At 46.2% G+C, this 17361-nt stretch overlaps 1 protein-coding gene across 2 annotated transcripts in view; it reads right to left on the bottom strand.

Annotated features, from left to right (window-relative positions):
* Positions 1-7288: 7288 nt before the first annotated feature.
* Positions 7289-17361, bottom strand: part of COPS7B (COP9 signalosome subunit 7B) — a 21450-nt gene continuing 11377 nt past the window's right edge. For both annotated transcript variants that reach the window (XM_006866742.1, XM_006866743.1), the window contains 2 exons: positions 16870-16975; positions 7289-7447 (listed from right to left, as the gene is read on the bottom strand). In XM_006866742.1, coding sequence (XP_006866804.1) covers positions 7289-7447; positions 16870-16975 — 265 coding nt within the window. The remainder of the gene's footprint in view (positions 7448-16869; positions 16976-17361) is intronic.

Genomic DNA, 17361 nt, shown 5'->3' with positions numbered 1-17361 from the left:
CCTGAAACCTTGTTCTTTCACCATCCCTTCAATGCACCATGGATGTCTCCTTCAGTACCATTAGCTCTTGATCATATTCCACATTGACCATTTCTTTTTGGCACAGAATATGTTTTTTCCATCTTCTTTTGATGCTTTCTGCATCGTTCAAAAAATTTCCCATTGTTAAGTACTGTTGAGTCAATTCTGACTCATAGCAACCCTGTATAGGGTTTCTGAACAGCTGGTGGGTTTGAACTGCCAACCTTTAGGTTCACAGTTCCAAGCTGATTCCACAGCGATACACCAGGAGTCCAGTTAGCCCATAGAATCCTTCGATATTGAAAGTTGAGGCTTGAATTTTTTCTTCAGTTCTTGCAGCTTGAGAAATGCTGGTTCTTCCCTTTTGGTTTTCTTATTCCAGGTCTTTGCACATTTCTTTATAATACTTGACTTTGTTTTCTCAAGCAGCCCTTTGAAATTTCCTGTTCAGCTATATTACCTCATGTCTTCCATTTGTTTTAGCATCTTTACGCTGGAGAACAAGCTTCAGAGCCTCTTCTGACATCAATTTTGGTCTTTTCTTTTTGTCCCAATGACCGTTTGCTTTCTTCCTGGTCCATTTTATCTAGGACCTTCTAATGTGATCAACAGGTAACATTCTTGAAATGATAATGGCGCAGAAGAAATTTGTGACTGCCAGGGCGTAGTGCCAGGGTGGGTGTGGGTGTGGCTGCAAAGGGCTCTTTTGGGGTGATGCGGCAATTTTGTCTCTTCAAGAGAGGTGGGAGTTATATGTCTCTGTGATAAAATTGTGTAGACACTCACACACACAGTGCATGTAAAAGTGGTGAAGTCCAAGTAAGGTCTGAACTGTACCAATGTCAACTTCCTGGTTTAGACATTGGACTGAAGTCATGTATGGTGTCACCACTGGGGGACAACCAGATGAGCGACATGGGACTTCTGTGTACTCTTTTTGTAACTTCCTGCTAATCTACAGTTATTTCAAAATAAAAAAGCAAATATATGAGGAGACTTCAAAAATAAAATTCAAAGAAGAGAAATTTCCAAACTGAAGACCCCTCTCACGCGCGCGTGTGTATATACACACACACACATATATACCATGTGTATAAACATATATTTGTTGTTGTTGCATAGTACCATTAAGTCAGTTCCAACTCATAACAACCCTATATAGGGCTTCTGAGGAGTGGTTGGTGGGTTTGAACAGTCAACCTAGTGATTAACAGTCCAGTGCTTATCCTATAGCACCACACCAGAACACACACTCTCTCTCCATGTATGTATATATATGTACAAGGAGCTCTGGTAGTGTAGTGGTTACAAATTGGGCTGCTAATCTCACGGTCAGAAGCTCGAAACTACTAGCTGTTCCGCAGGAGAAAGATGGGGGTTTCTGCTCCTGTAAAGATTTACAGCCTCAGAAACCCTGCACAGGGTCGCTGAGTCAGAACCGACTCCACAGCACATAACAACATATATATGTACGTATATTATATATGTATTTCATGTGCATACCCAATTCTGTGCATGATTTTGGGGTTCCTCTCTTCCTCAGCTGAAAGGAAGTTTGTTCCCAGGCCCGTACCACCCAGCCTTCTCCTTGGTCAGCTGTTTCTGTTTCCCAGCTGTGACTGAAGACCAGCCAGCTCAGAGAGAAGGTGGCATAAAACTAAGGTAAGCATCCAGCTTTCTGGAGGGTGGGTAGGCATCTGCCTAGCAATCTCCACCCCACCCACCCCCATCTCACTCTCATCCACACACACACCATACCCTGAACTTACATAGGGCTGCACCCTTTCCGATCACCTCTAGAGCACAGATTACTTAGTTTCTGGACAGCTACTGCAGATTCTTTGGGGCCTAGAGTCTAAAATCATCTTCTAGATCCTGGCCCATCCCACAGACTTCCAGACCAATGACTCCAATTTGGAGAGGAACCCAACCACCTGGACTGTGTCCTAGCCCCTGAAGGGGGCTGTGCTCCAGGGCCTAGGCTCTGCTTTTGCCCAAAATATAAGATTCAAACTTTAGGTTTCAGGACATTCTTTGGCACCCTGATGCCCTACTGCCCTCTGCTGGTAGTTCAAAGGCAGTACTTAGAAATCAGTACAACCCTTTCTTGACTTGTGATATATGTGGCCCACCATTATCAGTCTCTGAGGCTTCCTGGCATGTGATCCCAGTTGTAGTACGTGCTGCTCTCTCTGGTGGGGAGACCTGTACAAGGGTAAGACGTAAAGTACTGCTACAAAATCATAGGACCCTTTATTAAACTAAAATATCCAGGTCTGGGCTATTGTTTCTTATCTCCTCCATCTAGGTCTGTACACTGCCTTAGGCAGTTTCCACCTCCCTACCACGTCCTGAGAAAATTCTTTGCTCTTCAACTTACACTAAGTCAAATGGCAGTTTTGGAATCTTCAAGTTCCTTTTCAATGTTCTTAGAATGTAGGGAACATGAAGTCTGAAGGGGCAGGATCAGGGCTGTAGCGTGGATGGGCTAAGGTTCCCCACCTAAATCCTAACAGAACAGCCCTTGTACCCTCAAAGGATAAGCAGGTATATTGTCCAGATGGGGGGAAATACCTTAGCGCAACTTTCCTGGCTTTTTCTCACCAAGGCAGCCTTCAATTTTCTTAAAACTTCCTCCTGATAAGCCCTCATATAAACCCTATAGCTTTTGAGAAAATCTATCAAGATCCCAAAAAAAGTTTTTAACCTTCTGAGCCAACCTCTCTGCCTTGAGTTTAACTGGCCCAGTAGATTCCCCCAAGCATCTACTGTTTAATTGGGACTCTTTTTTTTTTTAAGACACCCAAGAGTGAGAAGTGCATAAGGGGGCTTCAAAAAGATCATGGAAAGAACTCCTTTTCATTCCATTTTTCCATTAACTCTTTTGAAACCCCCTCATATTACTGAGAACTAGTTTGCAGCCAGCCACTAGCTGTAGAGACACGTTTTTGTGTTTGGAATACAACCAGGAAGTATGAACTGGAACCCTAGCAGCAATACTATTTGACTCACCCTGCGTGAATCTGAAGAAAACAGGCCTCATCCCATTAATCCTACCACCAAAATCTACTTGGGACATATGCATCCCACATCATTGCATGAAAATTCATATTACTTAAAAGAAATAAATTTCTTTGATTTCAGCATGCCTTCCATTACTGAAAAACACATCAAAAAAAAAAAAAAAGCAGAAAATAATTTTATCACAAAATGGGTTAACAAAGCAACCACCACTGTGGAAAAGGGACAAAAGCAAAAAGCGACATCAGAGAAGATGCATACATCATGAGGGGGCCTCAGTTCATGGGAAAATTCCATTCGGAAGCTCCTTGGTAAAAAAGTTTACTCTCACTGGTAATCCAATTCCAATTCAAGCAATCTGGATATACTATTCCTCCTCAGCCAGATTATCTTGGATGGAAAAGAATGACAATGTCTAGCTAATGGTGGGAAGTTCAGATGAGGAGCAAGGCAATAGTGGCTCACCGAGGTGTAAATGTGGATGTTGTATTGACAGATGGTTTGGTGGGTTGTTTTCACCTCAGTAAATAAGTTAAAAAAAAAAAAAAAAAATGCTAGCTCTGCTCATTAGGGCTTTTCTGAGGATTTGCTTATTCATGTATCCTGATTTGGTACTGTAAGCTTACACTATATGTTCATCATAACAGAGATTGCTTAGCAGTAGTACGAAGCTTCCTGGAGCCCCTCTGTGGGAAGCCTGTCAGGGTTGGCAGATCCTTTGCGGCCTACCCACACCCGTTCCCGGGCCTTGACCCTAAGCCCTGCCATCCCTCAGCCCCCAGGCCAGCAGGTCCTGCGGTAGAGAGGATACAGGTTTCACCTGAGTCAATTATTTACCCAGAAAGGGGAGGACCGTCAGTGAGGAGTGTCTGCAATGAACTGGGCAGAGCTGTGTTCCATGGTACGTGGAGTCGCTATGAGTAGGAACCGACTAGATGGTACCCAGCGACAAAATCAATAGCAGTTATAACACCTACCTTGGAGTTGTTGTGAGGGTCCAATGAAGTGTTTAACCCAGAACCTGGGACACAGTCAGTGCTGAGCAAGTCTAAATCAGTGCACCCCCCACCCCACCCCACCCCCCCACACACACAGGGAACTCCGTTCTAGTGAAGATACTGGGGAACATTTTTTGGCAGAAACAATGGGGCATGGTTACCCTAGTAGAGTGTAAACTCAGACAACAGTGGGAGTGTAGCTCCCAGTGACCATGGTCTCCAGCTCTGACCACAGCTGAAGCAGACCGCGCCTCTGTCCAGCCCTGTGGCCTGCATCACAAGGAAAGCCTCTCCTGGGCTGGGTCCCTACAAGGAGTCACAGAAGGGCCCATTCTGTCGCCCTCGCCCAGGATGGCACTGCAGAGACAGACGTGAGGCCTGGGAAAGGCGGGCCATGCGGATAGGCGACTAACCCAGAGCGGAAGGAGCAATGGGAGGTCAGGAAAGGTTTGCCTGGACAAGAGGGAGGTGGGGAGGAAACCTAAGCAGAGCACACAGGCACTACACTGGTGGGGAATTCCACTCCGTAGGAAGGAGTGTTGCCCCATGGGATGTGCATAGATACGTCTGCAGGTGAAGATAAGAAATGGTTTTCCCGGCAGATGTTCTCCATTTTCCCAGGGGAAGGAGGGTGTGGTCTCCTGCTGACTGTAAGTGGGGTACATTGGGGTGAGGTATTTTGAGAATGGTGAAACTGCACAGCTGTAGGGATGAAGCCTGAGATTCATAAACATGGACGCACTCCATAAAGCTCAAGCACAGCTGGTGTTAAATGCTGTTAGGAAGCATTTAAGGAGTTGAGGTGTGCTGGGGTCAGAAGATGAGCCCTGTGAGAAACAAGGTTTCCGGGGGCCCAAAAGGTCAGGTTGGGGGAGCAGACTGCGACTGTTCCATCAAGACGACAGCCAGGATGTCCAAGGCAGGAGAGCGAGGAGTTCGGGTTCTGTCAGTTACCATGAGGGGATCTAGACTCTGAGCGCCGTCTTCTCACATGTAAAGACTGAGAGCATTAGAGTCCCTGAACAGTCGATTCGGACTTGTGGGGAACCACGTGCCATCCGGAGAACGGAGCTCCATGACGTTTTCAACAGCTGATTTGTCAGAAGTCAATCAACAGGCCTTTCTTCCAAGGTGCCTCTGAGTGGACCCCAACTTCCCAGCCTGGTGTCAACACTGGTACCACAGGGGCTCCGAAACGCTCTGAGTGGCTATTATTACTATCGGCTATCATTAAGGAAGCAGCAGTCTTGGGGAAGACGCACTTACAAGTCCTCAGAGCCTCGGCAGTCAAACGAGGCGGAGAGCCACAAACCTGTGAGCACGCACGTACATACGTGCGACGGGCTCTGTGGTGGGGGCCCAACGTGCTGAGCGTGAACGCGCCTGTGTTGGGTCTAGAAAGAAGAGTTGAAACAACCTGAGAAGTGATCAGCTGCTCTTGGGGTTATGGAGACACAGTTCCTAGAATTGCCCCAAACTCTGTTCCATTAGATTCAAGTGAAAAAGAGAAACACCCTCACTGACACAGTGACCACAGAAGGGCCTCAACCAGCAACCACTGAGGACGGCGCAGGACTGGGCAGGGTTTCGTTCTGTCGGACATACGCTTGCTAAGCTGGGGCCAACTGGATGGCACCTAGCAACAGGTACCACACCAAAAGGGATTCTGAAAACACGGGGGCAACAGATTGGCTCACCCAGGACATAGACTGGATTCCAGTGGAGAATATGGGAAACAGGGCGCCAAATGTACTTCACAGAATTCATTTTTCACAGAGCAGCTAACCGGGGGGTGGGGGGGTTCATGGACTGTACTTTGGGGAGCACTGCATTTAACACTCCCCACTGGGTACATGAACCAGCTTCAAAGGGGAAGGAGAAGGCTTTGTTAACATTATGCAGCAATAGGTGGCAGTTGACCATTTAAAAAAGCAGACAGCTATTTTCCCCTCGAGACTGCGATAGACACGTCTCTCCTCCTCCTCACAACCCCGGGAAATCCAGAAGCTATGTGACCCACATGCCACTGAGGCACAGACATGCAATCTACACTTTTCTTTCTCTTTCTAAAATGAGCTTGTTCCTCAAAGAACTTTAAGATCAGTCCAGGACCTCCAGCTCCCGTCTCAAATCACCATGCTCATGTGTGCGCATGCGTACACACGCACACACACGCACACACTCTCTCTCTCTCTCTCTCTGCATGTATGTACAGACAGTCGCTCACCCACCAGGTGACAAAAAGGCTCGGCGAGGAGGCTAACAAATATTGACACGTGGGGGGAAAAAACACATGTTGAAATGTATTAGAATCAGAACCTGTACAAAAAAAAATTAAAATATAACCTGAAACTGTTCAAGTTCAGAAAGGCTAGTCAAGTCCCTTTCTCTTGCCAGGAGGGAGCCATCGTCACAGGGCTCTGGGTCACAGCCAAGAAGGGGCGGACAGAGAGGTGGGAGCAGCAACAGGCCCTTCACCAGAGGGACCTCGGCACCCTCATCCCATCGCAGGTGCAGCCAGGAGGGCTCCAGGTCTTGGGGGAGCGCATGCTGGCAGACAGCCCCGTGTCAGCTGGGTGGTGATGTCAGGGGCAGCAAAGAACGCCAAGCCAGGAGAAACTCGCAGCCCCCTCTGCGTGGGTGCAGATGCCAGAGATTAGTCAGCTCAGTGCTCCCAACTAGAGAGAGATGGGAGCCAGGCTTCGGAGGCTGAAAACCCACAGGCTTAGTCAACAGCCCGGTGTCACATTCCTCCACAGCCTCAATCGGAGCTGCCAACGGGGGTAAGGCAGGGGCAGGGATACAGAGCACATGATACCTGGCTAGAGCTGTGTGCACCAGTGTGGGCTCTGTGGGACATGGGGTCTGAGAGGGCCCGCCTCCCTCCTCCAAAGAGAGGGGCTGTCTTCACAGTCAGCCCTGAGGGCCAGGGAAGGTGCCCTAGCTTGTGACCAGCCTGGCAAAACAACATAGCCACTGCAGGGAGGGAGACAAGCCCTTGAGGAGAAACAAGAGCCCCCTGGAGGGGAGCTGGGCAGTGTCTGACCCTGTGGGATGGCATCGGTAGAGCCCCTGAGTCTGAGGGGAAAGAGTCTTGGTGTTTCTGGAACAGTACCAACAAGGGAGGCGCTGGTGAGGGGAAGGGCAGGTCTGGAACTCACTGAAGGCAGAGAGGGGAGGAACTAGGCCCTCAGTGTCCCCTCCCCACCTGACCCAGGCCTGGTGAGTGCCAGCTGCCCCAGCCGGCCCTAGTGGCGGCTGGAGACCAGACCTTTCACTTTGGACATCTTCTTGGTGGGTTGCCGCTGCTCAGCATGAGGGGGGCACTCCCGTTCAGCCAGCTGTTGTTCCATCTCCTGAGCTGAGGAGGATGCGGTGGCTTTGAGGGTCTTCTTGATATTGCTGACCTGAAGGCAGAAACAGAATGTTCAGTTCGGATACACCAAAACCTCACCGACACCTGTTCTTGCCATGAAGAGAACCTTGTAGAGAAGCAATCGGCATCCTCTGCAAGAAAACCTAAGTTTCTATCCAGACTCCCAGACGGAGTGTTAGCCAAGCGGAGCTAGTCATGGAGAGAAGTGGAAACGAGTACAGTCAAAAAAGGCAGTGTAAGCTAATGCACTGGACTGCAAAGGTGGTTTGAACCACAAGGTCAGCAGTTCAAGCTCACCAGCCACTCCTTAGAAACCCTACAAAGGGGGGCTATGGGTTGGAACTGACTCAACGGCACTTCACAACAACAGCAAAAATGAAATGCTTTCGTGGCTGAAAAACGCATAAGCAAAGCAGTGCATTTGGCAAAGAGCTAGGCCATGGAAGGTGAAGCAAGCAATGCTTAAAACGTCCTTAGGAAGACAAGCAGCCTATGAATTCCATAGTCACAGCTGTTGTTTCTGTACAAAACCACAAGTATTTTCACAGGAACTCTGGGAATACAGGTTCATGAGCACCTCTTGAGTAAACAACTAGAGGCTGAACTTCAGCCAATCAAGTGACAAATGAAGACGATGTAGCAAACGAACAGCCAAAAAACTATCACACAAGTGCTAAGCAGCATACCATTTCACTTAACAAAGTAAGGGTTCAAAAATAGTCAAATCCTGAACATTTTTCATGTTGAAGCTCAGATCTTCCCTAATATCCATGCTAGCCCATTAGGGATGCGCCATCATTTCTGAGTCACTTCCCAGTGTGTTTTCAGATGGCTTAAGTTTATTTTCTGGCATGTTAGTTACTTCTGACTTCTCACCATTAAAAAAGACCTTGCCACTTTAAAATAAACATTAAGAAATGAAAGAGAAACCAAAGTGCTCACCTCCTCCTTTCAGGACCGAGGATGCACTGCCTAAGGGCATCGGTTTAAAAGCTGATGAAATTATATCCCAATGAAGCATTATAAAACGGAAGTGTTTGTGACACAGCCTTTACTTCCAAAAATGATGTCCTTCCAACCAAATCACTTCCTTTCCCACTGAGCAAGCCAGCTCCCCTGAACATCAATCAATCCAACGAAACCACACTTCCTACGTTTCACCCTGCTTGGTAAATACCTTCTAGCCTTATTTGCTCGTTTTCTTGTGCAGGCATTGTTACTAAACAATTAGATTCTACTCCAAAGAGCTTCTAGATGGAATGTCTCAGTCAGTACATGTCAGATTTACTGACAGTTTACTCAATGAGAAGGGGCCGTTGCACAACAGTTAAGGACTCAGCTGCAAATGAATCAGTGGTTTGAACCCACCCAGCGACCCCATGGGACAGAGGCTCCTATGCAGATGACAGTCTAGGAGCCTGAAGGGGCAGATCTACCCTGTTACACGGGGTTGTCATGAGTCAGAATCGGCATGACAGCATCTACCATCACAACCCCACATAACAGTTCCATCTTCATTTCCGTGTTTCTGTAGGAACTTATCACGACAGCCACCATTCCTAAATTATCAGGTTCCAGGGAAAAACCCTCCCCCCCCCAGCATGTATGTTGTTATAAAATGTTCTCTGTCAATGTGCTGTTACAGCCATTTTTCTATTATCCTTAGTAAAACTTTACTCACATGGGGACAAAAAAAAATGAACGGCCAGCATTTCGATGTTCAGAGGGGCCTCGGATGGAGATGAGCTTGGGAGTCAAGAGCATCTGTAGCTGAGGTGACATGAGCTCCTGACCTGGTGGCCCAAAGCCTAGACTCTGCTCTGCGGTGCACTTGCCAAATTCACCGACAGTGTTCCGTCATCAGTCTCTCGGCAAACAACCGGCCCAAAGGAACCCCTTCTGTTTAGCTGGTTTCCTCCTTCGCTGTATAATCATTGTCCTTGGCCCCTACCACCCACACAATTCAACACTTCCAATGTCGTGTCCTTATAGGTCTGCACTCCGAGGTGTCTAAAGCCTGAACATTCACAGAAAGGTCGAAGGCTCGTCACACCACGAGAATGCAGCCACCGCATCTCCCAACTATTCAAGCTTCTAAAATGGATCTTGTCAGAAAGTTTCTGACAGGATTTTAGCAATGATATACATGTCAAGGGTCTAAACTCTAAAATTTATGTTGTGATAGTGTGGTGCTGTGTTGAAAAATTCAGTATGTCCACAGGAAAAAGACAAACAACTCAACTAAAATATGGACAAGGACATGACTAGACAACTTCACCAAAGCCGACATTCAGGTGGCTAACCAAGCCACAAACAGATGCTTACAATCATTGGTGTCGTTAAGTGCCGTTAAGTTGCTTCTGACTCAAAGCGACCCTGTATAGGGTTTCTGAGGAGCAGCTGGTGAGTTTGAACTGCCAACCCTGAGGTTCAAATCGACCTTACAGCAGTCCAGAGCATTAATCCACAGCGCCACACCTCCATCAGAGAGATTCATAGTAAACCATGTGATTGTCAGATTCAAATAACCAATACCAGTCCATTTCAGTTCAGCATGCCTAGAATATCTATGTTTATACGTTCCATTTCATTTTTGACAATTTCCAATTTTCCTAGATTCATACTTCGTACATTACATGTTCCAATTATTAATGGATTTTTACAGCTGTTTCTCTTCATTTTGAATTGTGCCCCTTCAGCAAATGAAGATAGACTAGTTAATACCATTGGTCTTTCATTTGCTACAAGAAAGACCAGTTAATACCACTGTTATTCAAATTTATGCAGCAACCACTAAAGCCAGTGAGGATGAAATTGAAGCATTCTACCAACTTCTTCAGGCTGAAATCGATCAAATATGCAATCAAGATATACTGATCATTACTGGTGAGTGGAATGCAAAGACTGGAAACAAAGAGGAAGGATCAGTAGTTGGAAAACATGGCCTTGATGATAGAAACAATGATGAAGATGGCATGATAGAATTTTGCAAAACCAATTGACTTCTTCATTGTAAATACCTTTTTTAAACAGAGTAAAAGATGATTATACACATGGACCTCACCAAATGGAATACACAGAAATCAAATTGACTACATCTGTGGAACGAGAAGCTGGAAAAGCTCCATATCATCAGCCAAAACAAGGCCAGGGGCAGACTGCGGAACAGAACATCAATTGCTCATATGTAAATTCAGGTTGAAGCTGAAGAAAATTACAGTAAGTTCAGAAGAGCCAAAGTATGACCTTGAACATATTCCACTTGAATTTAGAGATCATCTCAGTAACAGATTTAATGCACTAGATACTAATGACCAAAAACCAGAAGAGTTGTGGGATAACACCAAGAACATCATATAGGAAGAAAGCAAAAGGTCGTTGAGAAGACTAGAGAAGAAAAACACCAAAATGGATGTCAGAAGAGACTCTGAAACCTGCTCTCCAGTGTAGAGATGCTAAAGCAAATGGAAGAAATGAGGAGGTACAAGAGCTGAACAGAAAATTTCAGAAGTCAGCTCAAAAAGACAAAGTCAAATATCATAACAAAATGTGCAAAGACCTGAAGTTAGAAAACTAAAAGGGAGGAACTCGCTCAGCATTTCTCAAGCTGAGGGAACTGAAGAAAAAATTCAAACCTCGACTTGGGGTATTGAAGGATTCAAGGAACTCTGATAGCATAGTGGTTACGAACTGGGCTGCGAACATTAATGTCAGCAGTTGGAAACTACCAGTTGTTCCGTGGGAGAAAAATGAGGCTTTCTGCTCCCGTAAAGATTTGCAGGTTCAGAAACCCTGTACAAGGTCACTATAAGTCGGAACCAACTCTACGGCACATAACTACCACCACCACCAAGGACAAAATACTGAATGATGCAGAAAGCATCAAAAGAAGATGGAAGGAATATACACCATCACTGTACCCAAAAGAAATGGTCAATGTTCAACCTCTTCAAGAGGTAGCATATGATCAAGAGCCAATGTTCCTGAAGGAAGTCCAAGGTGCACTGTAGGAATTGGCAAAGAACAAGGCACCAGGAATTGATGGAATACAAATTGAAATTGAGGCAGCACTGGAGGCACTCACTCATCTATGCCAAGAACTCATCTATGCCAAGAAATATGGAAGACAACTATCTGGCCAACTGATTGGAAGAGATCTGTATTTGTGGCCAAAGAGAGGTAACCCAATGGAATGCGGACATCATCAGACAGTATCGTTGATACCCCATGCAAGTAAAGTTTTACTAAAGGTAATAAAGAAATGGCTGCAACCATATATTGACAGAGAACTTCCAGAGGTTCAAGCCAGTTTCAGAATAGGACTGTAAAACCAATGAGATCATTGCCGATGTCAGATGGCTCTTGGCTGCAAGCAGAGAATACCAGAAACATGTGTTGTTGTTAGGTGCCATCGAGTCAGTACCGACTCATAGCAACCTTATGTACAACAGAACAAACTACTGCCCAGTCCTGGGCCAACCTCACAATTGTTGCCACACTTAAGCCCACTGATGCTGCCACTTTGCCAATCCATCTTGCTGGGAGGTCTTCCTCTTTTTTCTCTGACCCTTCACCTTACCAAAAATAATACCCTTCTCCAGCGACTGGTCCCTCCTACAATATGTCTGAAGTAGGAAAGACGAAGTTTGGCCATCCTGGTCTCCAAGGAGCAATCTGGCTACACTTCTTCCAAAACAGATCTATTGGTTCTTTTGGCAGCCCATGGCACTTTCAATATTATCCTCCAATACCATAACTCAAAAGCATCAATTGTTCTACAGTCTTCCTTATTCATGTTTACTTGTGCTTTATTGACTATGCAAAGGCTTCAGATTGTGTGGACCATGACAAGCTATGGACAACATTACGAAGTATTTGAGTATTCCAGAACACTTAATTGTGCTCATGAAGAACCTGTACATAGACCAAGAGGCAGTTGTTCAAACAGAACAAGAAAACACCAAAAGGTTTAAAATTAGGAAAGTTATACAAGAAGTTTGTATTCTTTCACCATACTTATTCAACCTGTATGCTGAGCAGATCATCTGAGAAGCTGGGTTATATGAAGAAAAACGTGGCATCAGGATTGGAGGAAGACTCATTAACAACCTGTGTGATATGCAGATGATACAACCTTGCTGAAAGCCAAGAGGACTTAAAATACTTATTGATGAAGATCAGAGACCACAGCCTTCAGTGCATCTCAATGTAAAGAAAACAAAAATCCTCACCACTGGATTAATAAATAATATCCATATAAATGAAGAAAAGACTGAAGTTGTCAATGACTTCATTTTGCTCAGACCAACCATCAGCATTCATGAAAGCAGCAGTCAAGAAATCAAACAAAATACTTGCATTGGGCAAATCTGCTGTGCAAGACTTTAACCCAATATTTCAATCTTTGAAATATTGAAGAGTAAAGATGTCAGCTTGAGGACTAAGGTAAGCCCGACCCACACCAGGGTATTTTCAGTACGCTCATATGCATGTGAAAGCTGGACAGTGAATAAGGAAGACCGCAGAAGAATTGATGTATTGTATTTGAGTTATGGTGTTGGAGGAGAAGATTGAAAGTGCCATAGACTGCCAAAAGAATAGACAGATCTGTGTTGGAAGAAGTGCAGCCAGAGTGCTCCTTGGAAGCCAGGATGGCCAGACTTCGTCTCTCATACTTCGGACGTATAGTCAGGAGGGACCAGTCACTGGAGAAGGGTGTCATGCTTGGTAAAGTAGAGGGTCAGAGAACAGGAGAACATCCCCAACGAGATGGATTGGCCAAGTGGCGGAAGTGATGGGCTCAGGCATAGCAACAATTGTGAAAAAAAGGAAAGAAGGCTACGTGTTATCAGTGGGCGAATGGGTAAACACATGTGGTACATCCAGACAATGGAAAGGGGTCCTGGTGGTGCTTTTACCATGGGACTGACTTTATGAAGAGGGAAGGAAGACTCTTCAAGTTACAATTCAAGTTGTTAATACATGACTCGGCGGCAAAAATCAAGTATTTCCTCTGAGACCAAGCAGCCCGAGTTGAGGATAAATACAGATCACTAACTCAATTGAAAAAAAGGCTTAAAAAGCAAGGTCAAGGGCAATTGAAGCATAAATCTGAGCAGCAGAAGGAATTTCCTTTTTCTGTGCAGATGTATTTTCTCTCGAGTCAATGATACTCTGTGAGTCCTTTCTACGGTCCTCAAGTAGTACATAATCAGATCACCCATTACTGACTGGAAAAGCTGATAAGGCTCTGGCCTTGGCCCAGGCTCTTCCTCTTCCCATACTGGTCTGTTACAGATGCTAAAGATGATTATTAAATCTACAAGTTGCTTTCAATTGGTGGTAGAGGTGGGGCCTTTTCCTCAGTATTTCTTTCTTTCAAACTTAATCAAAACCTTACTGCCACCTGGTGGCAGTATCAGGCTCTGCAGGCAGGAATAGCCATTTCTCCGAGGTTATCCAGGTCAAAGAAGCAACACCTGAATAGGCTCAAATTTTTAAAATGTAGGTGAACTCGGAACACTTATGAAAGGGAAAAATCATGGGTTAAAGACTGCAAGAAATTTAATCTCCCTTTTCTGAAACAAGGGCAGCCCTGGGAGGGGTTTGAACCAGAGCCCTGAAGAACTACACACCTTCAGACATCTCAGGGTAAGTTGTGTCTGCCTCTACCAGAGGCAATGGAATCCATCTTGAAGAAAAGCTGTGCACACACATCCAGTTAGTAAAGTCTCTCCTTACCGGGCCTTTTCCTGGAAATCCTTGCCCTGGTTGTTGTTATTAAGTGCGATCAAGCCGGTTCCGACTCCTAATGTTTCCAAGGAGTAGCTGGTGGATTTGAACTGCTGACCTTGTGGTTCGCAGTCCAGTGCTGATCCTATAGTGCCACACCAGATGTCCAGCCCTTCCAATGAATAAACATGATGTCTTTTCCCACCTAAAACCCTCTAAGGCTTCTGTTTAGAGATGGGAGTTAGCACTGCCTAGAGCTCTGGTAGCGTAGTGGTTAAGAATCGGACTGCGAACCTTAAGGTCAGCGGTTCGAAACTATCAGCCGCTCCGCGGGAGAAAGATGAGGCTTTCTACTCCCGTAAAGATTTACACCCTCGGAAACCCTGTACAGGGTCGCTATGGGTCGGAACCGACTCGACGGCACTTAACAACAACAAAGAGCCTTCCTCGGCTCCTTGGGCCACGTCTTTTCTTTTCTTTTAAAAACAAATCCCCCACAAAGCAGCAGTGTACTACATAGTAACCAAATCTCTTGACCAACTGCATTGAACACAAAGGGGCCCAGCTCACAGCGCACCAAGCACCCAGCGCTCCACTTTGAACGTGTGACTTTCTGTGGGTGCTGGCAATCCCCCACTCTCCTCCATCAGCATCTCAAAGGGCTCACGCCGCCGCTTCGGAATGGCCAATCCCAGGGCTGCCACCCGCACTTTGTCCTGTTCTGGTTCGTTATGGTACACCCACAGTTTACAAATTCAGGTCCATTCCAGTTTCCCTTTGTCAGCCATGCCTGAACCAGTTCAAAGCTCTGCTTCCAACAAAAGGCCAGGAAGAAACCCACATGTGCTGCCTCTCCTCTGATTTTGTAGTAACTATGATTTAGGGAGTCCACACTATTGTATGAACATTGGGTGTGCCTCAAACATTAACCAAGTGTTTAAAGAAGCTGTGCTCACACCCTCCTTTCTTTTGCCAGATGCCATTCGTCATGGAAATAAACTCGAACACTTCAAAATCCTAAAATCAGTACCATTCGTCCTTCACTGTGAACAAGCACAATCCAAGTTTACCACCCACCACACAAGGAGCAAGAGTCCAGGCAGCTTGGGGGATCAGGCTCCTGCTGGGCGCCATCAAGGAGGTCACAGATGTGTTTTGTTTTACGTCAGCCAGGCAGAGTGTGGCTTGTCCAGAGTGTGATTTGCAGGAAGAACAGACAGAAAGGAGAGTGTGCTGAGCTCTCCCTACTTTGGTCTGACATCAATCCCAGGTCAGAGAGGCCATGATCATCTTGAGGGGGGCTGCATTGCTTACCAGAGGAGCGGTAGGCATGTTTCCCAATTGGGTTTGACTTTGGCCCTGGCTCTGGCTCTGTAGGATCAGCAATGGACGGCTAACTGCAAAGTTGGTGGTTCAACTCCACCAGCCGTTCCTTGGAAACCCTATACAGAGTTGCTATGAGTCAGAACCGGCTCGACCGCACTAATAACAACATTAAATTAAATGCAGTTCATATTTACAGGCTAGAAATACGATTAAAAAATGGAATGCTGTTGTAAATGCCATCAAGTTGGTTCCAACTCACAGTGACCCTGTATAGGGTTTCCGAGGAGCTTGAACTGCCACCTTGCAGTTCAAACCAATCTTGCAATCCAGCACATTAACCCTCAGCCCCACACCAGGACTAAGAATGAATTAAGACTTCACAAAGCAGTTAGTCCATGTAAAAATGTAGGTAGGTATACACAACACAAATCAACTCCTGTGCACAAAACCCATAGCTCAGCAGCCCACTGACACATCCATACGGTGTGTCAGAAAGGTGCACTTCCACAGACTGGGCCAGGCATAGGGCAAGGAGCTCAGCTTAAAAAGACAAGCAAGATATAACACAGGTGGGATGTCCTGAGGAATACCTGTAACCGAGGGGAAATCTGCAGACTTGATAGCTCCCCTTGTGATTGGCACACTTATTTCTTATGTTCCTTAGCTGGAATTCTGGGCCCTGCACTCCCATACTCTTGGACCCCTGAGTTTTAGAACTCATTAATCCTCTTAACACTTTGTCTGATTGTCACTAGAAAAAGACTCCCTTCCGATGCTAACGTTCTGATTAGAACAAGTCTGGAGGTTGTTCACAGATGCCCAGGCTCCCAGCACACAAACACCCACCCGCTCAGCCACAGCAAAGGTCGGCACTGTGCCCAAGAGGCCTAGGACGGTTCTGTAAAGTCCTATAGAAGCCACATCCTCACACCCTCACGCATACATTCTCCTCCAGATTTTCTCTCTCTTTCTTTTTTCCTTATTAGGAAATACATCATGCACAAACGCATTTGTAATAACTTACGTATGGTTTACGGACATTATGCCCCTACCACACTGCTTAGTAAAGAGGATACAACTGCACCCCTGCTCTCACCTGTTAAACATCACCCATGCCAGATCTCATTGTCCTTGGCTGACAGCTACCAAGTGCGTGTGAACCAAAGAATCCTGACACTCTGCTCTCCATGCCTGATCACTCTACCGAGCAAGAATCAGGAAGGAGACAGACACGACCAAGAGCAGGGACTGCGTCACACTCACGTCTGTCCGAGCACCTGGCCAGAGCAATGACGGCCTGTCAGTGAATGCTTGCTCCATCGATACCAGACCCAAAACAAAGCGACAACAAACACACCGCACAGGAACACGCAGGCCGGCCCTTCCCTCCCTTACCTCAGTCTCCACCTGCTGCTGTGTTCGGTTGTGGTTCTCTTTGTGTTGGTTGGCTCTCAGAACTTGCTGCTCGATGCCCAACAGAACTGCCTCACAGCCATCACACCTACAGAGGGACAAGCAGCCCTGAGCTGAAGAAAGGCCAGCAGCACTCTTCCAGCCGCCGAACGTCCTCCCCCGCACCTTCCTGGACTTCCTGGACTCCCCTCTACGTCTCCCCAAAGTCAGGCCATTACTGAACACACACCAGAGGACACATGGAGGAGGCTTCATGGACTTGGAGAGGGTTCTTAGACTGCAGCTTAATTTCCAAACTTTGTCTCCCAGCGGAATCCATTTTTACAGACGTGGGACACATCCTGAGTAGCACTGAGCACCTGTGTGGTCAGAACAAGTATGTTCTGAATGCATCCTACTTCGGACGCTGCTCTTTTCCTCAGAAGTCTAAGTTTCTTCCTGCCACTCCCTCCTTGTTCTTTCATTATCCCCATT

Source organism: Chrysochloris asiatica, unplaced genomic scaffold, assembly GCF_000296735.1.
Source record: "Chrysochloris asiatica unplaced genomic scaffold, ChrAsi1.0 scaffold00096, whole genome shotgun sequence".
NCBI lineage: Eukaryota > Metazoa > Chordata > Mammalia > Afrosoricida > Chrysochloridae > Chrysochloris > Chrysochloris asiatica.
Note: the sequence above shows the minus strand (reverse complement) of the source record. Positions and strands in the feature narration are given on the sequence as shown.